The sequence below is a fragment of the Zootoca vivipara genome, chromosome 10, assembly GCF_965207765.1.
Source record: "Zootoca vivipara chromosome 10, rZooViv2.hap1.1, whole genome shotgun sequence".
NCBI classification, from domain to species: Eukaryota; Metazoa; Chordata; class Lepidosauria; order Squamata; family Lacertidae; genus Zootoca; species Zootoca vivipara.
This window is the reverse complement of record NC_142593.1, coordinates 58,659,371-58,686,106: the sequence shown is the minus strand read 5'-3', so window position 1 is coordinate 58,686,106 and position 26,736 is coordinate 58,659,371. Positions and strand designations below refer to the sequence as shown.

Below are 26,736 nucleotides of genomic sequence, written 5' to 3'. Positions count from 1 at the left end.
GAAACCAAGTCTTAGGAGGAACGGCTGAAGGAGCTGGGTATGTTTAGCCTGGATAAGAGGAGATATGGTAGCCATCTTCAAATAACTTAAGGGCTGTCACATGGAGGAGGGAGCATGCTTGTTTTCTCCTGCTCTGGAGGGGAGGACCAGAACCAATGGGATCCAGTTGCAAGAAAGGAGATTCCGACTACACTGACAGTTAAGAGCTGTTCAGCAGTGGAACAGACTCCCACGAGAGGTGGTGGACTCTCCTTCCTTGGAGGGTTTTTAAACAGAGGTTGGATGGGCATCTTTCATGGATGCTTGAGCTGAGATTCCTGCATTGCATGGGGGTTGGACTAGATGACCCTTGTGGTCCCTTCCAACTCTAAGATTCTATGATTCTATCAAAGTATCCTGTAATGGTGGAAGAAGATGTTTCTGAAGGTGAAAGGAAGGTTGATGAGCAGATAAAAAGAGAGTGTTCAAAGAATGCAAAGATACATGGCACCATGCGTTAAAAGCACAAGACATGAGTTTCTGAGAGAAACTTCCCACAGGAAGACAGAAAATGCTGTATTAACATCATCATCATCATCATTAATTATTATTTATTGAATTTATAAAGCACACTATACCCGGGGGTCTCAGGGCGGTGCACAGAATAAAATCAAGATATAAAACCACAAAATACATAATAAAAATAAAAACAACAACCCAATAGCCCCCCCCCAAAAAACTGCATTTTAAAAGGGCATAGGATGTAAATTGGATCAACCAAAGACCTAGTTAAAAAGGAACATTTTGGGCTAGCGCCTAAAGGTGTATAATGAAGGCGCCAGGTAAACTTCCCTGGGGAGAGTATTCCACAGATAGAGAAAGCCCCGTTCTCGTGCTGCCACCCTCCAGACCTCTCGAGAAACAGGCACACGAAGGAGGGCCTCAGAAGATAATCTCAGGGTCTGGGTAGGTTCATATGGAGAGAGGCGGTACTTGAGGTATTGCGATCCTGAGCTGTTTAAGGGTTTATAGGTCAAAACCAGCACTTTGAATTGGGCCTGGAAACCAATTGATAGCCATTCAGAGCACATGACCCCCCCCATCCCCCCCCAAATAACCAAGGAATTGTAGTTTGATAAGGTTGCTGGGAATTGTCGTCCCATGAAGGGGTAAACTTTCAGGATTATTTGGTGAAGTCAAATGTGCTTTAAATGTGCTTTAAGTGTACACAGCCTCTGTATAACGCAGTTTTCTACGTCGTCAGAAACAGAAGCTGAAGACACATCATGCGTTAAAAGCACAAGGCTTTCCCAAAGAATGTGGGGAACTGTAGTCCAGACATCCCCAAACTTTGGCCCTCCAGATGTTTTGGACTACAATTCCCATCTTCCCCGACCACTGGTCCTGTTACCTAGGGATCATGGGAGTTGTATGCCAAAACATCTGGAGGGCTGCAGTTTGGGGATGCCTGCTGTAGTCTACCCCTCACAGAGCTGCCGTTCCCAGCACCCTTAACAAACTGCAGTACTCAGGATTCCTTGGCGGAAGTCATGTGCTTTAGAGTGGCTCCCTTGCCTCCCTTAGTTCAGCGCTGCCCACACTGACTTGCAGTAGCGCTCTGGCATTTCAGAAGCCAATTGGCGATTCTAGGGTTTGAACTTCGACTTTTTGCTTGCCAAACATGTGACTCTTGACCCTTCCTTAAATTTGGATTTGATGGAGGAACCAGGGCTGGGTGAACCATTCAGCAAAATAAGCTTGCCCTTAGGGCATCCAGGGAAAAACACATTTTAAAAGGGCATTGGATGTAAATCAGATCAACCAAAGGCCTGGTTAAAAAGAAACATTTTTGCCTAGCACCTAAAGGTGCCAGGTTTTTAAAATTAATGGTCACAAATTGCTCAGCTAAGTGTTCATTTTCTCAGTCAAAGTAGGCAGGCTGGATTCCCTATCTCTACTAATATAGAAACAGATGCATTGCGTAAGGTTAGTTTTGAGGATCCTGATCAAAGATTTTGCAACTTAGGAGGAAATTTATCACATATAAATAAAGTGCAAGTGTACAAAAACGAACATTATTTTTCATTTCGAAAAATAAAATTTTATTTCACAGTTTGTTATTGTTTATATTTTGAATTAGATATACAGTATATAGGGGGCCACCAAAATAGAGAGTTCCTCTGTGGTCAAATCCTGCTTTCTGGTTTCCCACAGGCATCTGGTTGGCCACTGTGAGAACAGGATGCCATTGGCCTGATCCAGCAGGTTCTTCTTATGGAAGGGTTCCCAGGCTAGTTTGGATTCCAGCCTGACGTCTCATGAGGTTGTCCAGGTTCAAGGCAGCAGTATCTGCCTAATTACAAGGGTGGTCTTCCATTTGCCCCTTCATTTTAAATTGAGAAGAGTCCATCTCCCCATATTCCTCCAATGCCAGTGGAAAGCACAGGACCCTAACCTTAGCCACTCCAAGGGTGCAAGGATGGATTTCATCCTGCCCTGCAAGAAAGTGACTAACCTTAGGAGACAAAGCAGAAGTGTAGGAGCTGTATTCCTCTTTTTTTGGGGGGGGGGTGGTGCCTTTAAAAAACCTCTGCCAGGTGTTTTATGAATAGCAGCTACTACCTATGTGTATATAAATATCTATTCATGTATTAAGGCTATCAAGGTTTTCTTTGAAGAGAGGAATAAAACTAACGTACATTCAGGAACGGCAGTATTGAAATTCCAAACGGCAATCGTACATCTTCTCTCTCTCTCTCTCTCTCTCTCTCTCTCTCTCTCTCTCTCTCTCTCTCTCTCTCTCTCAGAAAAGAAAAATGTGATCAAAAGAAAGAAAGAGAGTGGGAGAGATGCATTTTCTGATATTCATGAAAAGCAATAACGCTCGCATGACCTTGCTTTCAAGTAGCCACTCTCTGAAATACTGGCAGAAGGAGCTCGGGCGCCAATTGGTAGGCGGGCGACGGTTGTCACTCGTTGCTGTCCTTGAAAGAATAGGGTGTCCCCCCCCCCCAATTCCATTGATTCCCCGAGGTTTGTAGCCAAGGTATATCAGCTCTACATCAAAGAGCTCTGACAGGGAGTATCATCCGTTGGCCGCCTGCAGTATATTAAACCCCATGCAGCCTGCACTGCCTACACACACTGTTATGCTAGGCTAATGCTCTGGGATTTAGCAGCCGGGCGGAGAAGGAGAGGGGAAACGGCTGCAGCACCATTCTCACATTCTTAGCTGCACACTCTGGGAAGGGAAGGGATGTAGCCCAGTGGGAATGCAAAAAAAAAGAAACAGAGGGAAACCGAAAGTGTCAGATATGCCCATACCTGTTCAGTGCCCACCTCTTACCCAGGGGCAACGAGTGACTCCCAGGATCCTGTGTTACAGAAAAAAGGCAGTAAAGTCAACCTGTTCTGGATTTGGTTATCAGCAATCAGGACACGGGTGGCGCTGTGGTCTAAACCACTGAGCCTAGGGCTTGCCGATCGGAAGGTCGGCAGTTCGAATCCCTGCGACGGGGTGAGCTCCCGTTGCTCGGTCCCAGCTCCTTCCAACCTAGCAATTCGAAAGCACGTCAAAGTGCAAGTAGATAAATAGGTACCGCTCTGGCGGGAAGGTAAATGGCGTTTCCATGCGCTGCTCTGGTTTCTCCAGAAGCGGCTTAGTCATGCTGGCCACATGACCCGGAAGCTGTACTCCGGCTCCCTCGGCCAAGAACATGAGATAAACACCGGAACCCCAGAGTCATCCATGACTGGACTTAATGGTCAGGGGTCCCTTTACCTTTACCTTTAATCTGCTGATGGCATAAAGCTCTGCTTTTGCTTTGCATCTGCAGGCGTGGCAGTGGAAGCGCTGGACCAGTGTCTTGCCTTGGTAATGGTCTGGATGAGAGCCAACAACAGAATCTCCATCCAGATAGGACTACGGCACTGGTAGAGGGTGGTTCCCATGGATGGATGGGAGGTCATCTGCTCTTGATGGGGTTACACTCCCTCTGAAGGAGCGGGTACGCAGCTTGGGGGGGTCCTTCTGGATCCTTTGCTGTCACTTGAGACTCAGGTGACCTCGGTGGCATGGAGCACCTTCCATCAGCTTGGGTTGGTGACCCAGCTGCGCCCCAATCTGGGCAGGGATAGCTTAGCTTCTGTCCATGCTTTTGTCACCCATGGGTTAGATTACTGCAACATGTTATACATGGGACTGCCCCTGAAGACGGTTCGGAAACTTCAGCTGGTGCAGAATTGGGCGGCCAAGCTGCCCATCAAGGCAAGATGGTTACACCAATCCTGGCTCAACTGCGCTGGCTGCCAATTAGCTTCTGGGTCCAATTCAAAGTGCTGGTTTTGATTTATTATTATTATTATTATTATTATTATTATTATTATTATTATTAAAGCCTTACGTGGCTCAGGACTGCAATATCTCAAGAACCACCTTAGCTGCTAATTTCTGCATTATATTTGAGCTTTCACAGGACATAAAGGCCACTTCTAGAAAACTAATGGAATATGGTGCATGTTTGATGATCATTTCCATTTTATTTGCTTCCACAAAAAAAAACCCCTACTGTATTTGTATCCCCCTGACACCAGAAAATCACAGGAGAAAATTGATGGCGGTATATTGACATACAGCCCTTCCCTGATGGTTTTATGGGGGGGATCATGGGGGAACCAGACACACATGGGCAGAAAGGGGATGAGGAGTAGTGATTTTGCCCAGTGACATTTGTAGTCGTGTCACACCACGCTCACTGGTGTGAATGAAATCTAGCATGACATGCTGGTATATAGTTCAAAAAGTCACAGCTCCATAACACGACAGGCAGTACAGTGTGAAAGGAACATTCTAAAACAGGACAATAGTTCTAGCATTATAATCAGAAAAACTAATGCGAAATTCTCCATGTCTGAATGCACCCTCAGTGTAGACAGCACTGAGCTGGATAAACAGGTGCTCTGAATGGGTATAAGACAACTTCCTAATTTCCTATATTCATGTCAAGGGACACCTGGGGGAAATTTGGAGGTTCTTCCTTGAGATAAATTTGCAAGAAACCTCCCTGTCCTTCTTTAGAGAAGTTGAACAAACTTTCTCTAAGGAGCTCACACAATTCCCTTTACTTGGAATTCGGAGAAATCAGGAATCCAGGTTGTAGATCAAACTGTGCTCATTGAGTGATGACTAAGTCATACTCAAAGTAGACCCATTGCAACCAATGCACCAAGGTCCATTTGTTAGCTATACCTATTTTGGGTTAGAGAAATTCAGAGGAGCCTGCATGTAGACAGATGGCAGTTTTTGTATCGGTTTGATTAAAATGTGAACCACATGAATTTCTGCCCCGTCCCCAGTGAGGAGACAGGATGTTATTGTTCCGTGGTGACACAGCTACTGCTGCAGTGGTAGCAGTGCCTTTTCAAAGGGAAGGGAATTTGTATTTTCAGGAGCAAACCTTTGCTTTCCTAAGGATAATTCTGTAGCTTCATGATTGCCTCCAAAGGTAGAGACAGTGTTACTGAGGAATGGTTATTTACCCTTTTTTGTGAATGGCTGGCATTTGGGGGCTTTAGGAAAGGAGAAACAGCTTTGTGTACAGAGAGGCAGAGAAAATAGAAAGTCAGAGGCTTGAAAGGAGCTTTAAATATCTCCAACCTGGTGTTTGTTCCCAGGATTTGAGTTGGGCTGAGCTGATGTTGATCCCTTTGTGACCAGACAGTTGTGCCTGCTTTACTGCTTAGTTCTCCAGCTGCATTTAAGAGATAGTCTAACTGACAGGATGGCTATGACAGATTCCCATTACACAGGCCAACATGTGGAGGTCAGGATTAGGACTAACACCCGTTTGACGTTCTAATACTATCTTTTTGTGTGTGCGCGTGCCTACTGCAAAATGTCTCAGGCATTTCTGTCAATACAGTGACGAAACCCACAAAACGTTAGCTAACAGCGGCATTCTGGATCTGTGTAAGGCTTCCACATATGGGACTTGTTAGGTGAGTTCAGCCCAGTAGGGCTACTCTGAATAAAGCTTAGTTGAATACAGTCCATTGCCTACTCTGCCTGGCAGTTGCTCCTCAGGTTCCTACCTGGAGTTAAGAACATAAGAAGAGCCTGCTGGATCAGGCCAATGGCCCATCTACTCCAGCATCCTGTTCTCACAATAGGAACCCAGAAGCAAGATTCAGGCACCAGAGCTATCAGCCACCTATAGCCCTATCCTTCCTAATCTAGATGGCTATAGAAGACAATTGGGCAAATTCTTGGAGGAGGCTGTCAGTGGCTGTCAGTGAACTAGACAGCATCTTAAAAAGCAGAGACATCACCTTGCCTACAAAGGTCCGTATAGGTAAAGCTATGGTTTTCCCAGTAGTGATGTATGGAAGTGAGAGCTGGACCATAAAGAAGGCTGATCACCGAAGAATGGATGCTTTTTGAATTAGGGTGCTGGAGGAGACTCTTGAGAGTCCCGTGGACTGCAAGAAGATCAAACCTATCCATTCTGAAGGAAATCAGCCCTGAGTGCTCACTGGAAGGACAGATCGTGAAGCTGAGGCTCCAATAGTTTGGCCACCTCATGAGAAGGGAAGACTCCTTGGAAAAGATCCTGATGCTGGGAAAGATTGAGGGCACTAGGAGAAGGGGACGACAGAGGACGAGATGGCTGGACAGTGTTCTCGAAGCTACGAACATGAGTTTGATCAAACTGCGGGAGGCAGTGCAAGACAGGAGTGCCTGGCGTGCTCTGGTCCATGGGGTCACGAAGAGTCGGACATGATTAAACAACTAAACAACAACAACAACAACAGCCATGATGGCTATGCTCTGCCTCCACAGTTGGAGGCAACAAATGCTTGGAATACCTGTTCCTGGGAATCATGGGTGGGGAGAATTGCCCTTGTGCTCAGACTTTGCTTTCAGGCTTCCCACTGGGCCATTTTGCCAGCCACTGTGACAACAGGATGCTGGACCCATTGACTGGATCTAGCAGGGCTCATGCTGTGTTCTAATGTTTATTCTCTTCCACCGTTGAGAAGCCTGTTCCACCCGGAAGTCCTTCCTAATGTTTTGCCCAGTCGTTCCTTTTTCTTGTCATTTGACCCTGCCGTTTCAGAGCCCATGCCCCCAAACAATAGAAAATAAATTTGCCCCACCCTATATGTGGTAGCTCTTACAAGATTTGGAGGTGGGAAGTTTTAAATGTTTGATGTTTTAATATGATTTTATATGTGTTGGAAGCTGCCCAGAATGGTGGAGGGTGACGACGACGACGATTTCAGCCTCTTTCCCATTCATCTACAAAATTTTACAATTAACTGTCAAAGTTCCTAATGCTGGTTTTTTTGCCTTCTTCTCCATCCTGTGAAAATCATATTGGATCTGCCTTCTGAAATCTTAGCTATCCCACCCAGTTTGATGTCATGGGCTATCAGAGATTTCCCCTTTGATTGTGGTGAAATACTGCATCTTTGAAAAGTGTTTGCCACCCACCTATTTTAGCAGGAAATTTGCGGCAACTTCAGCTGTATTCCTACCTTTAGATGAAGGAGGGTGGGGGGGTGGAATTCAATAAAGCATTTGCAATTGTGACTGTTCGGCAAGCCAATTCATTGGATGCTTAACGCATCCATATAGATTGCACAAATTCCGCTATATTATAGTAAAATGCACATCACTTCCAATAAAGGGAACACATTTGCTATTGATGTGCTATAAACCACAATGCGAGGAGGGGGTTATGGCAGCCTTGGGTAATAACAAGCCTGTTAGAAGGAGGCGCCGCAGACTCGCCATAAAGGACCTGTACTCTGAGCCATAAAGGAGCCGCGCTCCAAGCCATTATTCCAAGGCACTCGAATGACAGAGTTCAGTTAATGCTTTGGCAAATTAATTGTGTAGCATGTCTATAAATATATTATTAATGCACCTAATAATTCATTGACAAGCAACCTGTATATTGAGAAGAGGAGATTGCAGAGCTCTTCATGTGTCCCCAAGTTGAGAAAGGGCATTTTGCTGAGCTGTAATTAAAGAAATAGGGAGCAGGGAGCTAAGAACATAAGAAGAGCCTGCTGGATCAGGCCGTTGGCCCATCTAGTCCAGCATCTGGTTTTTACAGTGGCCAAATGTTTGTGGGAAACACACAAGCAGGATCTGAGCAGAAGAGCACTCTTCGCTCCTGTGCTTTCCAGCAACTGGCATTTAGAAGCATTTCTGCCTCCGACTCTACAGGCACTGAATAGCCATCAAAAATATTCTCTTAGATGAATTTGTCCAGTACTCTTCTGCAGCCATCCAGGTTGGTGACCATCGCTGCCTCTTGTGAGAGGGAGTCCCACAGTTCAACTATCTGCCTCTTATCTGCCCTGAATCTTCCAACATTCATTTTGTTGCATGTCCACGAGTTCTTTCTAGGTATGTAAGCATGTTGTCACCTTAGGGTTTCTGCTTAATATATGACATTTTTTCCCACCTGAATCCTGACTATGCTGATATTTGGCTTGGTGGGTGTTTCAGCTTTGCTAGTAGTTGGAACCCCTGAGACAAGGTTTGCATCCAAGAATGACTTGAAGTGCAATTGAAACTTCTGATCTGGCACAGGGGTTAGGATCTAGCGGTTTCCCTCTACTCAACTCTGTTCAGCAGAGTCTCTCTCTCTGTCCTACCTGAAAATGCCAGGGATTGAACATGGCATATTCTGTATTCAAAGCAGATGCTCCATCACTGGGCTATGGTCCTTACAGAGCTCATCTTTCAATATTGGAAGTTTTGGGACAGATAGGAGGAAGTAATTCTTCACATAGTTAAACTATGGTTAAACTATGGAACTCACTGCCACAGGAAGCAGTGATGGCCACCAACCTAGATGACTTTAAGAGAGGATTAGACAAATTCATGGAAGAGGCATCTATCAATGGCTATTAGCCATTCCATCAACGGTGTTTCTGAAATTTTTTACACATCATTTGGGAAGACAGGCAAACTAATGCCAGTGTACTGGAAGAAGCAAAGATCACCAGTGTTGAAGCAATGATTCTTCAACATAGATTTCGTTGGACAGGTCATGTTGTTTGGATGCTTGATTATAATCTTCCAAAGCAACTACTCTAGTCTGAACTTAAAAATGGAAAGCATAATGCTGGTGGTCAACAAAAGAGGTTTAAAGACTGTCTCAAGGCAAATCTTAAAAAAATGTAGTATAAACACCAACAATTGGGAAACACTGGCCTGCGAGCACTCCAGTTGGAGAACAGCCTTTACCAAAGGTGTCATGGGCTTTGAAGACGCTCGAACTCAGGACGCAAGGGAGGAACGTGCTAAGAGGAAGGCACGCTTGGCAAATCCATATTGTGATCAACTCCCACCTGGAAACCAATGTCCCTGCTGTGGAAGGACGTGTGGATCCAGAATTGGTCTCCACAGTCACTTACGGACTCACTGTTAAAACCGTGTTTATGGAAGACAAGCTTACTCGGCTACAAGGGATAGAAGAAGAAGAAGAAGAAGAAGAAGAAGAAGAAGAAGAAGAAGAAGAAGAAGAAGAAGAAGAAGAAGAAGAAGAAGAAGAAGAAGAAGAAGAAGAAGGACTAGATATCACAACTGTCCTGATCCAGCAGGCTCTTCTTCTGTTTGCCCAAGGACCATAGGCTCTCCAGGGTTTCATGTAAGAGTTTGTTTCAGCCCCACATGGCGATGCCAGGGACTCAACTAGGGCATGCAAAGCAGATGTGATGCACCTGAGCTAAGGCAACAGCCTCTGCAACTTCTGCCGTTTGACCCCCTAAAACAACCATTGCAGCAAAAAAAAAAAAATTATATTCACGGAATCCATTAGAGATAGTCACAGCGAAGAATCTTCTCCTTGTCCCCCCCTCCCCTCCCCACCAAAGGTCCCAAGCTAAGCAGCCTCATGCGTGTAATCTGACAAGCACTGCAATCAACCTTCGGCAGTGAATCCTATCAGCATTTCCACACCGCCGGAGAGGAATGGCTTGTTTTGGGAAGACTTGCGTGCCGAAGAAGCTGGAACGCAACACGAACTCCCTGGGAGTTGCCTCTCCCCCCCCCCTCCCCAATGCCTCAGCACAGAGCATAGGCAACAGTTGAACTCCAAATAACCTCTGGACTTTCTCTCACACACTTCCCTGTTCATTCACATCAAGCAACCCAGGTTTGTCTTTTTGAAGGGCGAGTCAGGAAGGAAGGAGTAAAGCGGAGAAATGGAAAGAAACAATGGGAACAGCCATGCTCCCTTTCTCTTCAGAGATCCCGTGTTTTCCTTCCACCGCACCAAAAACAATGCTTATCATTACATGTGCATTTATTATTATTATTATTATTATTATTATTATTATTATTATTATTATTAATATACCACCTACACCACATTTTAAAAGGCTATAGGATGTAAATCAGATCACCCAAAGGCCTGGTTAAAAAGGAACGTTTTTGCCTGGTGCCTAAAAGTGTGTAATGAAGGCACCAGGTGAACTTCACTGGGGAGAGCATTCGACAGACAGGGAGCCACTGCAGAGAAGGCCCTGTTCTAGCTTTGGCACCCTCCGGACCTTTTGAGGAGGGGGCACATGAAGAAGGGCCTCAGAAGATGATTGCAGGGTCCGGGTAGGTTCATATGGAAAGAGGTGGTCCTTGAGGTATTGTGGTATTAATTTACACAATTAATGTCATAAAATCATAGAATGGTAGAGTCAAGGTACCCAAGGGTCATCTAGTCCAACCCCCTGCAGTACAGGAACCACAGCTAATTTACATGCCTATTTATATATTTACTTATTGCATTTATATCCCACCTTTTTTCATAGAGCTCAAGGTGGTATACATGAACACACCCCTCCTTATTTAATACCCACAAGAACCCTCTGATGTAGTTTAGGCTGAGGGTGAGCGACTGGTTCCAAAGGTCTCGCCCAGGGAGCTTCATGGCCATGTGGGGATTTGAACCCTGGTCCTCCGGGTCCTAGTTCAACACACTAAGCACTACGTCACATTGGCTCTCTCAAAATATACTATCTTGCCATGAAACTCCCTTCACAAGAGTTTAAATTATTGGTGTGGTTTAACTATCAATCCCTCTTCACAGGGAACCCTGGGAATTGTAGCCTAGGGGCTGCCTAAGAACTCTCAGCACCATAAATGAACTACAGCTCCCAGAATTCTTTGGGGGGAAGCCATGAATGTGGCCTCTCTTTATCAAATCTGAGATGGTAATTTCCTTAGGGCTGAGACCTGCCTTTCAGCTTATGCTGCTCTACAAGGTACTGTCAGGGACCCTGATGGTGTGCATGTAGAATGTGCGTCTTCCTAAATGCCTTCCTAAATGATAATAAAAGCCTAAATAATTGACACAATAAGAAAGTGTTGCTGTTTTGGGGGAAAACAACAACAAAAAACTCCCTTCCTTTTTTAAAAAATATGGGTTGCCCAGGGGAGCCTTGTAAGCAGAAGGGATTTCGTGGTTCAGTTGCCCATTAGTTACAGACAACAAAACAAAATGCTGGAAGCATTTTTCCGCCGTTTACGCCTGAAGGAGTATTTTCATCACACACAAGAACAAGACAAAGTAGAACAAACTACATCCCCACAACACAACACCTCTCAACTTACTGGGGAACAACCATCACCCTCCAAACGCATCAATGAACAGAACATTGACCACCAACTACCACCGAAAAGAAGTTACACAAAAAGGGACTCCACATGGACCCCTCCTGATGGACGCAATACCACACTAGATCTGTACATCGAATGCTTCCGCCACAGAATCCAAACGGATGTGACCAGAAAACACCATCGCTTACAACAAAATCTAAACCATGCTGAAAGGAGAGCCATAGAAAATCTCAGGAACAACCCAGACATTATAATTAAAGAGGCAGACAAGGGTGGAGCTGTCGTCATCATGAACAAAACTGATTACATCCAAGAGGCCCACAGACAACTTTCCAATACTGCCTTTTACATGAAATTGGACTCAGACCCCACACAAGCATACAAAAAAGAACTGAACAAGATTATTAAGGAGCTACCCCTACACATCCAAGAACAGATCCTCACAAACACACCAGCGGAACCTCAGCCAGGAACTTTCTATCTTCTACCCAAAATACACAAACCAGGAAACCCAGGACGCCCCATCATCTCAGGTATTGGCACCATTACAGTGGGTGTTTCCGGCTATATGGACTCTGTTCTGAAACCATATGCTATCAGTGCTCCCAGCTACGTACGTGACACCACAGATTTTCTGAGGAAAATACAATATTTGAACAATCTTCCTAACAATACTATACTAGCCACTATGGATGTGGAATCTCTATATACCAACATCCCACACAATGATGGTTTACAAGCCATAAGGAACACCATTTCAGATAAAACCACAGCGGACTTTGCTACCAAACTCTGCCACTTTGTCCTTACCCACAACCACTTCAAATTTGGTGATGACCTGTTCCTCCAGATCAGCGGCACAGCCATGGGCACCCGCATGGCCCCACAGTATGCCAACATCTTCATGGCAGATTTAGAACAACGTTTCCTTAACTCCTACCCACTCAAACCTCTCCTGTACCTGCGATACATTGACGATATTTTTATTATCTGGACACATGGACAACAGACCCTGGAAACCTTCCACCAGACATTCAATGACTTTCACCCCACCATCAACCTAACAATGAACCAATCTATGCAAGAAATACATTTTTTGGACACTACTATAAAAATACAGGATGGACGTATAGACACCACCTTATACAGAAAACCAACTGACCGACAAACATATCTACATGCTTCTAGCTACCATCCCAAACATACCAAACAATCCATCGTATACAGCCAGGCCTTACGTTACAACCGCATCTGTTCCAACTCTACAGACAGAGAATCTCACCTAAGAGATCTACAGCAAACCTTTTTAGAACTAAAATATCCACCTGATGAAGTTAAACAACAGATCAACAGAGCCAGACAGATACCTAGAGAGAACCTGCTGCAAGACAGACCCAAAAAAGAAAATAACAGAACACCACTAGTCATCACATACAGCTCCCAAGCTAAAACAGTACAACGCATCATCAGAGATCTACAGCCTCTCCTGGACAATGACCGCTCCCTTTCTCAAGCTCTGGGAGGAAGACCTTTCATTGCCTACAGACAGCCACCCAATCTTAAACAACTCCTCACCCACAATAATACAACCACCAGACTTAACATGGACTCTGGTACCAGAGCCTGCAATAAACCCAGATGCCAACTTTGCTGCCACATACACCCAGACAACACCATTACTGGCCCCAACAACATCCAACACACCATCTCAGGACTATTTAATTGCTCATCCTCTAACATTGTGTATGCCATCAAATGCCAACAGTGCCCTTCAGCTCTCTATATTGGACAAACAGGCCAAACCCTACGCCAAAGGATAAATGGACATAAATCTGACATCAGGAACCAGAAGACAGAAAAACCAGTAGGAGAACACTTCAATCTCCCAGGACATTCTATACAAGATCTCAAAGTAGCTGTCTTACTACAAAAGAATTTCAGAAATAGACTGGAAAGAGAAGTTGCTGAATTGCAACTTATCACCAAGCTCAAAACCATGGAGGGACCTGGTTTGAACAGAGATATCGGGTTCTTATCTCATTATACATGATAAGCGATCTTCAGCCATCTCAACCCTTGCTTTTTCATGCAAAACCATTTGCAGTCGTTTGCAGTCATCAACAGCTATCAGTCAGTCAATCACCCATTTCCACCACCCTTCTGAGTGATCCCCCCTCCCCATCCCCACCCCTCCCCACCCCTTCTCTACATAAGTGCCTGGAAACTTCCATTTCACTGTATCTGAAGAAGTGTGCATGCACACGAAAGCTCATACCAAAATAAAAACTTAGTTGGTCTTTAAGGTGCTACTGAAGGAATTTTTTTATTTTACAACAAAACAAGATGCTCTTTCATTAGGTAGACTCTAAGCTGTAGTCTAGGAAGATTTCCCAGTGACCTAGCTGTAAAATCAGCAACTTGTTCTCTCCAGGATGCTATGACCTGGCATGAAACCCTACGCTGTTCCCTGGAGCTGGAGGAGATGGTATTGCATGAAGAGCGCGAACTTCAAGCTGGGGACTTTTGGTCACACAGAAGGGTATTAAGCAGAGGAGCACCAGAAGATGCCTTATACCAAGTCCGGCCATTGGTCTGTCTAGCACAGTACTGTCTCCACTGTTTGGCAGAGACTCTCTGGGGTTTCGGGGACTAGCATTGAATATCACCTTCTTGAGACCATCATCTGGGAAGAGCTTCCCCAGCACATTGGAAATTATTTCTTATTCATGAAGAAAATATTTAAACAAACCTTTATTTAAAAAAAAAACACCCCAAAACAAACAAAACAGAAGCTTTTCTGCCGGGCATATTAGACTCCGAAATTGCGAGTGAAAATAAGAGAATATTCCTGAATTCAACATTGGCAGCAAGAATCTTAATTGCAAACAAATTGGAAAAAAGAGATAGTACCAAAGAGAGAGAGAGTGGAAAGATAAATTATTTGATTACCTTGAATTGGCCAAAATGATGGATGCAATTAGGGGACAATCTAAACCAAGGGTAGTCAACCTGCTCCCTACCGCCCACTAGTGGGCGTTTCAGGATTCCAGGTGGGCAGTAGGACACATGTTATTGCAGCACTGGTGGGCGGTAAGGAAATTTTACCATCAAGAAAGATGCATTAGTGGGCGGTAGATATAAAAAGGTTGACTACCCCTGATCTAAACAAAAAATTCCAAAAAGAATGGGGGAAATATAGAGATTATCTAAAAAAGCAGTGTCCTAAAATCAGTACCTGGACTTGCTTTGAGTAATTTTTTGCAAAACAAAATATGGTGTAAAAGTATAAAATATTGGAAAAAGTAGGAAAAAGGAAATGAGAAAGAAAAAGTTTACCAAATATGGAATTAAACCCGTGTGGAGGACGAAGGAAGTCAATTAGAAAAGAATAAGAATTGAAATGTGGATATACGCTTATTATTTGTTTTGTATCTGTATTTTTTTAAGTCTTCATTGTTTCTGTTTGTGTTGTAATAATAAGCTAATAAAAAGGATATTATTATTATTATTATTATTATTATTATTATTATTATTATTATTATTATATTGCTATGCCGCTTATTATTCAAATAAATCCCCAAGTGGCTTACAAACAAAATATAAAAATGATCCATAATGGAACATCACGAATATAGCATAAATCGTATAGAATACTTAACAAATCATCAGTAAAACAATCTCAAATCCCAAATAAAACAATTACAATCTATGTAACACCATTAACAAAAATCTAAAAAATAAGCTAAACATCACAGTTACACCAAAACTCATGTTATAGGATTACAAAGTAAAACAGCATTCATATCTATAAAACAATATTAACAACTTTAACAAAATAGCAACAAAACAAACTAACAAAGCTGTGTTGAATTTTTGCATTTTTTTGTATGTAGATTTGTACGCTGCCCTTCATCCGTAGAACTCAGGGCGGTCCACAACACAGAACAAAAGGCAGAGTGTTAGTCTGGAACCACAAGGACTCTGGTCCCAGAGCCCTACTCACGAGGAGGAACATGTGGTCCAAGACCAGGACCCCTTTGATGGTCCAGGGAGGGTTGGGTCCAGAAGTGGCTTACCTGTTGGGGCAGAGCCCAAATTCTAGCCTAGCAAGATGGCAAGGAGGTAGGGGTGCACCCAACACTGCCTCAAATTTGCTGCCACGGTGCCCCTTCCCTGCCAGGTAAACATCAAGGGTGATGCTGTTTGGAAGCTAGCAGGGCAGACCCACAACACCAGCCCAACTGCTTTGGGTTGCAAGCCACTTTGCGCTGCAAGCAACAGGGCCACCTATAAACTTGCTCTGTCGTCCACTGACACAACACCTTGTCCTGCTGAGCTCTCTTTGCTGGACAGCTCCCCTGCCTATCCTGAACACCACAGTTGCTGACCTCCTGGACAGCTCCCCACGCTCCTTGCTTGGCATGTCAGAAACATAAGCCTCACCCCCAGGAACCACGGTGTGGACAGGACAATCTAGTCTTGGGCTGCCTGCTGATGCATCTGACCACACACTCTGGACTCATGATGTTCATCTTCCTATTTAGCATTCGGCATGCCTTGCTGGCATTTTAATGGCCGTGCTTGCACCCAGCCAAGCTTTATTGTCCGCCCCCTCTCAGACCCAGCCCTTCCCTTTGGTCCAAACTGTTTCCCCGTCATTGCCCTTGAGTCCAGGTGTCCTCCAAGCAGCTCTGCCAGCCCGGAAGCAGCTCCTCTTTTGGGAATCGGCACGACGTGGTTCCCATTCCAATCCTGACACTCGCGCCTCGTATTAGAATAAAAGCCGGGATGAGCAAGTAAACAAGGCAGCAGCGGGGTGAACAAGGGGGGAGGTAATTAGCTAAAATACTAAGAGGGCGGCTACCAGGGAGTTGTGTGACAGGTATAAATGATTCACGCGCTCGCACCCTTCCAAAGCACCTTCCCGAAAGCTGAGGCCATTGCAATGCTAAGAGAGTTTTTGCAAATTGTGGGGGGTTTCTCTCTGGAACACTGTGCACGACCTGTGTGCTTATTAGCAATCTCAGTAAAGCTGGCCGGCTCGTAGGCAACACACCCTCAAGGAGCACTCAGCAAATTGGCTGGTCTGATTATTATTTTGGGTGCATCCCATTTGACAGACAGCAGGCTGTCTCCGCACCCCACCCCCCACCCCCCCAGCCTTCTCTCACTCACTCACTATCTCTCCCTCCCTCTCTCTCTCTATATATATGTATTGCAAAGGCTTGCACAGTTCAAGTTCAGGGGCTAGAAATCCTTTTTCTCTCACACACCCCATTACGTATTTCCTCTTCATCACGAGGTTAGATCAAGCCACTTTTGCCAGGCTTCTGTTCATGAGCAGGAGAGAGTACTCGCAACGTTAACAAAGGAGTTTGGGGGCCACTAAGTGCCTGCACATCCAGATGGGGTTGTGGGGGCAGTGCAGAGGCAGTGGAGGAACATCTGCCCAGCTCTTCCAGAGGCAAAAACACCTACCAGGATTTAATCAACATTGCAAATAAGTTTGCACCAATTAACTAGCCTGGAGAAATGCTGACTATATCACAGGTTGTGACACTTAGTCCCCTGACGACACGTAGCTGACATTTTGTTGAATCTCCATTTGGATACACATGCTACACAACTCCAGACCACAACTCCAAAAGTGAATGCATTTCACACGTCCCAATTGCCAACTGGATGGGATCCCAAGACATATCTGCTAGGTTGCAACTGCTGTTTTGGACTAGCAAACCCACTAGAACAGACATGTCCAACTTCTCTTCTCTCCAGAGTCCCAAAATACACCTTGCCACATCAACTGACCCCCCTCGTAAGCAATTATGCTCACTAATAAAACTGGTGCCATCTTGCAACAACACCGTTACGATGCAGCTGGATTTTGTAGCAGCCAAGATTTTAACGACACCTAGATTGCACACAAGCGATGAAACATTAAAGTGTGCAATGCACCTTTGCTTCTGACAACACTGTTCTCTTCCTTACAAGTGAGACTGTAGGCCATTATTTTATCACACCTCGATTAACATTTGGCTGGACCAACAGGGACAAGATTAAATGGTGCCAGGCCAGTTGACCATCATTTGGCAATATCCAATTTCACTTCCTTCCAAAGTGGAGAGGCCCCCTTTAGCAAAGGAAAAGGAGGCCAGAGAGGCAGAAGAAGAACAAAACTTTCTGCCCTAACCAACCAAGATAGCAGCTCAGACTTAGAGAGTTGGGCTGCCTGCGGACAATCATTGCTACAGTCAAGACTGCTAAACTTTGTTAAATCAGCATCTAGGGGCTCACTTCTTAACAAGACCGTTATTTGTTTCCTGAGCAATCGTTGGCACCTACCTGCCTTTTAAAATCAAATAATAATTGAATATGAGCAAAAGGAAGGCGAAGTGAAGGAGATTTAATAAAGAGCATCTTTGCTGCAGAGGGAATTTTGCTTTGGCAGTGATTGTGTTACTAATTGATCCGCGCGTTGCCCGAGAGCAGCCTGAGACAACAATTACGTGCAGAGCTGGGGGCTAAGAAAAAGAAAACACAAAATGCAACTACCTCCTCGGCTCTCGCTGTCCGCTGGTTTCACCTGGATCGGTCTGTTCATCTGTGAGGAGACACAAGGAGAGAGAAAGGAGCACCGTTAGCAACAGCTTCCAAGGGCTGCCTGCGTAGGCTGACAGTTCAGAACAACCTCCGCTTGGGCAGGGGCTGCAGAAAGATATTTCAACAGGGTTGAAACCATCTCTGCCATCTGCAATGTCCTCCTATAAACATGGGGCAGAGTCTCTATGATTCTGTTGCATAGTTCAAGCTACTGAGAATCAAAAATATATTTCAAAAAGGAAGGAAGGAAGGAAGGAAGGAAGGAAGGAAGGAAGGAAGGAAGGAAGGAAGGAAGGAAGGAAGGAAGGAAGGAAGGAATCTCTATTCCAGGAATAAGGAACTTTTTTAAAAAAAGTTTGAGGGCCTCATTCCCTTCTGGCTAGCTTCTGAGGACCACATGTCAGTGGTCAATGGAGCCAGAGGCAGAACCAGACAGAGGAATAGCTGTAAATGTTACCATCGTACAGTTGACTAGGTTCTACACATACTCTATCCTTCAGCCAGGCATTATCAGGGTTCAATGACATATTCCAGCTAGGAAAAAAATCTCTCAAGGAGGGTGTGAAGCTGGACCACTAAGAAGTGTGGCTCAAAAAGGCCCGTGGCCTGATAGAGAGGCCATGGGGGGGCACATTCTCTACCCACTTCCCAGTGTTTTTGACTCCAATAAGAAGTTTGGAACTTTGTGACGTTGGCAAAACCTCTGCTATTATTTAGGAGCCCTCTGGTGACTTAAGCAGTTGAGCTGCAAATGAGTCACAGAAGAGGGTCTTCAGGTTCCAACCTCATTCCCAGAATGCCCCCTTTTTTGGGGGGGGGGACTTACATACCCTCTGCTCAGCCAGCTTCTACATTTCTCCAAATTTTGCCACACAGTTCTCCAACCAAGTGTACAAAAATGCATTTATAAGGTAAAATGTGCATTAAAATGCACATTTTTTGGAAATAACATCAAAAGGCATTATATTAGGTAAAATTGCTTTCCAAAAAATGCATGCATTAGAAGAAATCTTCACTAAAATGCTTGCATTTTTTTAACGAGATCTTTTTTTAAAAAAAATTGCAAACTGCTGTGGACAGGTGGAGAACTGAATTTAGGATTGAGAAAATGAGAAAACAGAGACACACCAAAACAGATTTGATGTTCCCTAAAGTGCTGGTTTACATATTAGCCCACACCAGATTATTTTTCTATAACTAATTTCTGTACACTTGAAGATCTGCAGCCAAATGCCTGAACTCAGTCCATTAGAAAGCATTTGAGGAGGTACAGAATTTAATCTATGGCGTTATCTCCATAATGACCCATCCAAATGTGACACTATTTACTCAGTGCTGTTATCATCAAGTGACAAGCACCCACTATAATCACTGGGATCCCCCACTTTTTCTCAGTGGAAATCGCAGAGCAAAGAATGAAGCCTTCTAGAACAGCAGTAGGAAGAAGGTAAATCAGGATACACTGGGAAATCTCTGGGTGATATGAAGCAGATCAGTAATATTTCTGGTTCCAAAGTATTCGGTAAAAAGGGAAAAAAAGGGAAAGGACCTCTGGACAGTAAAGTCCAGTCAAAGGTGACTATGGGGTACAGCACTCATCTCGCTTTTCAGGCCGAAGGAGCCAGTGTTTTTCTGCAGGTCATGTGGCCAGCATGACTAAACCACTTCTATACAAGATCTCAAAGCAGCTGTTTTATTACAGAGAAATTTCAGGAACAGAATGGAAAGGGAAGTTGCTGAATTGGAAATCATTACCAAGCTTAAAACCATGGAAGCACCTGGGATGAATAGAGACATCGGATTCTTATCTCATTATGCATGATCAAGCTTTCTTTAGCACCTCAGCCCAGGACTAATTGCAGCCACCAGCAGCCATTAACAGCCATCTACAGGTTTACCACTCCCATCAGCCCATCTCCCATTCCCACCCACCCCCACCACCCTCTGTATATATATAGGGTCTGACACTTCTGTTTCTAGTGTATCTGAAGAAGTGTGCATGCACACGAAAGCTCATACCAAAATATAAACTTAGTTGGTCTTTAAGGTGCTACTGAAGGAATTTTTTCATTTTGCTTCGACTCAGACCAACACGGCTACCTACCTGTAACTACACCACTTCTGGTGCAACAGGACACCATGGCGAGTGCCAGAACGCACAGGAACACCGTTTACCTTCCCACCACAGCAGTACCTATTTATCTACTTGGACTGGCATGCTTTCGAACTGCTAGGTTGGCAGGAGCTGGGACAAAGCAACGGGAACTCACCCCATTATGCAGATTTGAACTGCTGACCTTCCAATCCAATCCAATTAAACCAAGGCAATAGCAAAACACCGTCTCCCCTCCCCCAAGTTATGCTACTGGGGGGGGGGAGGGAAGCCGATAACAAGAATGGTGGGATTTTGTTGTTGCTTGAAAGGACAGTGACTTGAACACAAATCCCCCAATCCTTCTAGCTCTGCTTGATGCATCTCAGGGCTCCAGGAAAACACTGAATCATTCCCACCAGCGTGGAGTCTTCCCACCCCTGATCTCAAGCCAGGAGTCAAGCCACTTGCAATTTTTTAATGCAAGTGTGATTAGAACTGTAGTCATACTGCATCCGAGCACGTTCTCCCTCTTGAGACACAGCGATGGTGAGAGCGGCTCAGCCCTCCATCATGTTAACCTACTTGTCAGCCACTTTCATAGCTTCTAAATGCTAAATATGTTTGCAGAGCAATTAGAATAAATCTAGATAGTGGTTATGAAATGCCTTCCAAAACGCTACCACCACTAAAGATGGTAATAACAAGGGAAAGAAAGAAATGGCTCTAATCTCACCGTCTGACAGAGACCAGCAAGAGGGATCTAATTCTGGCGAGTCTACAAGGAGAGGTCAGGAGGCTGGAGGGATGTGTTAAGGGGCCGTCTGTAATGCCATGCTCCTCTGCAGAGGAATAGCTGGCTGGCAGTTGGGCAGAAGAATCTGTCACCATCTAAGTTCCTCCTGACTCTCCCACCTTTAAAAAAGGAAGCTGCCTTTTGCCATTGGTCCAGCTGGCTCAGACTGGCAGCCGTTCTCTAAAGTTTCAGACAGAGGACATTACTAAGAGATGCTGGGGGGGGGGGCTAAACCTGGGACCTTCTGCATGCAAAGGAGATGGTCTTCCAATTATCTGTGGCCCCCTCCCCTAAAAGTAAAGTCAGATTCTAGTTTTCACAGTTCTGCATAGAGGCCTGGATTAAACAGGAACATAAGAACCTGCCGACTTCACCTGCCTGTGAAGACAGGCTCCAGCGGATTGAAGGGATGAAACGAAGAGTGGCTCCAACAGTCAAGAAGGCAGTTTCTACATGTGCTGTAGAGGGAAGTGATGGGCAAGTGGAGCTCGTCCACCTGGGAAGGGAGCCCTTCGAGGAAAACTCTGACCCTAAACCTCTGCTGCCTTATGGGATATCTTTGCGAGAAGATGAGGCTGCAGAGGAAACCCTACACAATTCCACAGCAGAGTCCCTAAGGTGGTTGGATGGCGCCTTGTACGCCTCCTTCGGGCAACACCTGCAGCCAAGCTGGTGCCAAATGTCTTGCTCTGCTCTCCTTTGGGCCACATTGTTGAGGCCAAGAGGACATTACTAAGAGATGCTGGGGGGGGGTCTTGTCATCTGGGCAGCCCAGGACCGTCATACAAACTGCCAGGCTCGTGTCTCAGGGAGATGACTTCGATGCTGCTAATGGAGCGGTTTGACTTCACCCCTGAAGGCACACTCCATTGTCTCTCGAGACAGACAGGTGCCAGCCAAGGAACCTAGCTTACACAGAGTCCAACCGGTGGTCCATTTAGCTCAGCATTGTTCACACTGACCAGAAGTGGCTCGGCAGGATTTCAGACAAGGAAGATTCCTAGTTCTACCTGGAAATGCTGGGCACTGACCCCAGGGCCTTCTGCATACAATGCAGCTGTCCTATCACTGAGCTATGAGCCTTTGCTTGGAATGCGGATGGAGGTCCCTTGGCCAATTAAAGCCTATGAGAACATATTATCAAGTTACTCTTTCTGTGAGATTTTTCCTGATCAAGAAGCCCAGGAGAAACATGTACAGTACTGGAAAGAATAGCACATATACTATCCTTGACCAGCTTGCAGCTATAAGATAAGATCAAAACCCTGCACATACCAACATGCCAAAGAAACCACAGGATCATAGAACTGCACATTTGGAAGGGACCCTGAGGATCATCCATGAATATGCAGCCCTCCCATATGGCAATTGAACCTGCAACCTTGGTGTTATCAGCGTCACACTCTAACCAACTGAGCTCTCCAGGCTACAGTGCTAAATAATTTTTCAAGTGCTCATAGAGGGATGCCGTACTTCACCTTCTGGAGGGCAGACCTGCCTAAAAGACCCTCCTGCTGCCTTGCAAGAGATCTCCTGGATTGCAGCCAAGACTAGTGTCACCTGGATGAAAGAGTTTCAAGGGGGGGGGGGAGGTATGAGAAGAATTGATTTTTGCACATTCATTTATCACTAAGAGTTACGACTCCCTGTGTTCTTCTGGTTTTTTTGTTTTTGTTTTAAAAACCCTACAAACCTGAATGTCAGAAGTGGAACAGAAGAACATTTTTCTACATCTGACTGGCTATGTTGTATTGTAATGTCACAACATCCAGTGTGGTGCAGTGGTGGAGGAAAGACCTCAGTTCAGATCTCCTCTCAGTTCTAGAGGAATCCTGGATCCTGAACTTAGTTGACTTGATTTGGGTCACTTCAGGGTTTAGCTGGAGCAGGTTGAGGTGGTCACTGATCATCCTAGGGCTGTCAAGTGGTGGATAATCATTCCCAACTCCTGACTACATGTTTCATTTGGATTCAAAACCAGTTCCAGGCTCAGATCTCGGTTGGGTCAACTCTGGATCATCTGAGGTTGGATGGGGGCTGCTCTGAAGGAACAGATCAGACCCCAAAACAGATTGGAAGGGGGGTGCATCCCATAGGCTTCTGTGTGGCCACTGTGAGAACTGGTTGCTTGATCGAGATGGGCCCCCTTTGGCCTCATCCTGCTATAGAGTTCCTTTTTATACCCTTAATTATGCACACCACCTTGCCCTTCTTGGAGACAGGGGTGGGTAAAAATAAATATGTGACAATTTATCCCTTTCACTCTTGAAATGTGGTGTCTGTTTGCGGTGTACATGCACATGGGTGGGGTTGGAGAGATGGCCTTTGCATCACCACCTGGCCACAGAAAATCTTGTTCCGACCAGCGTTGGACCATTTCAGCAGGAGACTCTTTAATCTCAGGGCCATGGGTTTGAGCCCCACGTTGGGTGAAAGATTCCCGCATTGCAGGGGGCTGGACTAGATGATTCTCGTTGCATAGCTGCCAAGTTTTCCCTTTTCTCGCGAGGAAGCCTATTCAGCATAAGGGAAAATCCCTGTAAAAAAGGGATAACTTGGCAGCTATGTTCTCGTTGTCCCTTCCAACTCTGCCATTCTATGATTCTATGTGCCACGCCCAGAATGTTGCAAAAGCTTCTCAGGCTTTTCAGACATGGGGGAAGATTGAGTTAATTGATTATAATGCTAAACCTTCTACCCTGTTTTTGACCATTCCATTCACCCCGCAGTACCTGTTTTGCGGCTTTTTAGCTGTCATATCACTGTGTTGGGCTAAATTTCACGCACACCAGTTGGGCATGGTGTGATACAACAATAAATGTCACTTGACAATTTATTCCTCTACTCTTTATCCTCTACCCTGTCCACTCCTGGGAAACCCAGCCGGATGGGCAGGATACAAATAAATCATCATCAACATCATCATCATCATCATCATCATCATCATCATCATCATCATCATCATCTACTTCTGTTCTCCCATGATCCCCTCCAAAGTAGCAGGAAAGAACTGTATTCTGGTATAGCGCCCCCAAATTTTGACCAGCAATTTTCCGGGTTAAGGGGGCTGGAAACAGGGTTTTTTTTTTCCTGGAATCAAATAACATGGAAATGAGTGCTAAATATATTCCATGAGTTGGCTTTTACGTTGAGTGAAAGCTCAAATACAACGCAGAAATCAACAGGTAGGGGAATGGAACAAACTCCTGTGTGAATGCAGCCTAAATCAGGCTTCATTGCCTGTCTCAGCAAATAAAAGGCCAGCCTTTGCACCTGGTTTTTGCCATTCACCTGCTGTGATTCCTCCATTGTAGGGGGTTGGAGTAGCTGACCCCTTGGGTCACATCCAACGCTGCAATTCTGTGATCACACCTGACACCAGAGAGCAGGGGCTGCTCGCCTTTGGTCAACGACATCCCTAGCACGCCTGCAAAAGTGCCACCCATCTCACACGTACAAAGGGCTCAGCAGACACGTGCAGAGTGCTTCTGAGAAGAAGGCTTTCTGGCATGGGGAGAACAGCAGAAAGGACAACGGGGGAGAAAGGAAGGGAGCTGTTTTCAGTAGAAGGCAGAGGAGGGGGGAAGCAAATAACCTATTGAAATTAATAAGTAAAAGCTGAGTGTAATTTAATGTACACTAAGATTTCTGCACTTGACAATTCTTTTATACAGCAAAGACACGCACAGTCCATAATACAAATTGAGAACATCTTGACATGAAAGACACCAATTATGGGGAGAACCACTGAGAAGGAAATAATTAAGTTTCTTTTCTCTGTGGATGGAATCTCTCTCTCTTTCCACCCCTCCTCCACCTAAGGAGAAAGATGGGGGTGAGGTGGGGGGTTGGACTGAGGCCATGAGATAAGAAGGAGTGAAACTGTGTAGAATCCCATCCAGGGTCTGCCCAATGTGAGTTTAGCTTCCGGAGGTGAAATGAATATTTTGGAGCCCCCACCCCGACATACTGCTTTATCACCCGAAGAAGTGGCCAGGAATGATTTCATTGCCAGAGAAATTTGATATTTATTATTGCATTTTCAGCCCACGTTTTTCTCCAGGGAGCTCAAGGTAGCCTTCATGGTTCTCCCCCTCATTTAACCCCAACGACAATCCTGTGAGGTAGGTTAGGCTGAAAGGAAGTGACTGGCCCAAGGTCATGCAATGAGCTTCATGGCTAAGTAGGGATTCGAACCATGGTCTCTCAGGTCCTAGTCCAACACCCTAACCGTAACACCACATTGTCTCTCCATCTGCCTATCCTGACACGGAACAACCTGATCTGCCCCTTTCGCAAAGCTCTGAAACGTGTCATCCCTCCTCTGACTGTCGTGACTCAGTTTTCTTGGCAGTTTTAACATATCAAAATATACATTTGATTCGTGCGCTGGGAGGAAAAGGACACCGGAGTGCATATGTTTGAGAAAAAGACGTGGCTCAGTCCATCACCTGAGAGAGTAAATATGTTTAAATATATATTTAATTTTCTATTTTGAGATTTGTTTATTTTTTATTTTTTAAAAAGAGGAACTGGAACGGAAGAGAACTGCGAGCAAAGACATGTGAAAATGTCACAGGGAAGAAATAGAAACTCCCAGCTGAGTTTGTGGCTGGGCTCGTGAATGCCAAAGAGTATAGAGCAGGGGTGGATAAACCCCCCCCCTTTTAGGTGGCAAGGGCCACATTCACTCTTGGGCAACGTTTTGGGGGCCACATGCCAATGGAGTGTGTGTCCAAAAGTGGGTGTGTCCAAGAGGGGGGTATTATTGGGTTATTGCTTTTATTTTTTTATTTTATATACTGTGATCTTTTTATGTCATACCTCGGGTTACAGCCGCTTCAGGTTGTGTCCTTTCGGGTTGCGCTCTGTGCCGAACCCAGAAGTACCGGAACAGGTTACTTCCAGGTTTCCGTGCGCACACATGCACAGAAGCGCTATATTGCGCTTTGCGCATGCGCAGAAGCACCAAATCGTGACCCACACAGACACGGGTTGCGAATGCTGCAGGTTGCGAACGTGCCTCCCACATGGATCGTGTTCGCAACCCGAACGTCCACGATATAGAGCAGTGTAATAATAATAATAAATGTGTGTGGCTAAACCCCACCCTCTGTTACTCACATTCCCCCAATTACGCCCTCTTCAGCTTCCATTCAAATAATACAGGGACGTCCAACTCCCAAGAGACTGTGATCTACTCACAGTATATAAAAAAAACAGGCAGTGATCTACCCATTGTCATTGGAGGATGGGCCAGAGTTGTTGAGCTTTATTTTGGGGAGCCTGGAATCATAGAACTGTAGAGTTGGGATCATCATCGCCCCACCCCCTGCCATGCAGGAATATGCAGCTGTCCCATACAGGGCTCAAACTTGCAACCTTGTCATTCTCAGCACCATGCTCTAACCAACTGAGCTACCCAGGCACTCACCTGGTGTGTGTGTGTGTGTGTGTGTGTGTGTGTGTGTGTGTGTGTGTGTGATCACTCTCTCTGTATTCCTCAAATGATGACAGCGGGGAGAGCAATTGACATTCCCATCAGGGCATGAGACTCTATCCAACTCCAATGCCGTCTCTCCTTAAACCACCCCCGTTTGCAGTGAATGAAACAAAATAAATAACAAAATAAACTCT

The 26,736-nt window shown here is 45.2% G+C and overlaps 1 protein-coding gene across 1 annotated transcript in view; it reads right to left on the bottom strand.

Annotated features, from left to right (window-relative positions):
• Window positions 1-26,736, bottom strand: part of CELF4 (CUGBP Elav-like family member 4) — a 710,986-nt gene that overhangs the window by 248,533 nt on the left and 435,717 nt on the right. Inside the window, exon 3 of the mRNA XM_088652806.1 lies at window positions 18,164-18,212. Coding sequence (XP_088508932.1) covers window positions 18,164-18,212 — 49 coding nt within the window. The remainder of the gene's footprint in view (window positions 1-18,163; window positions 18,213-26,736) is intronic.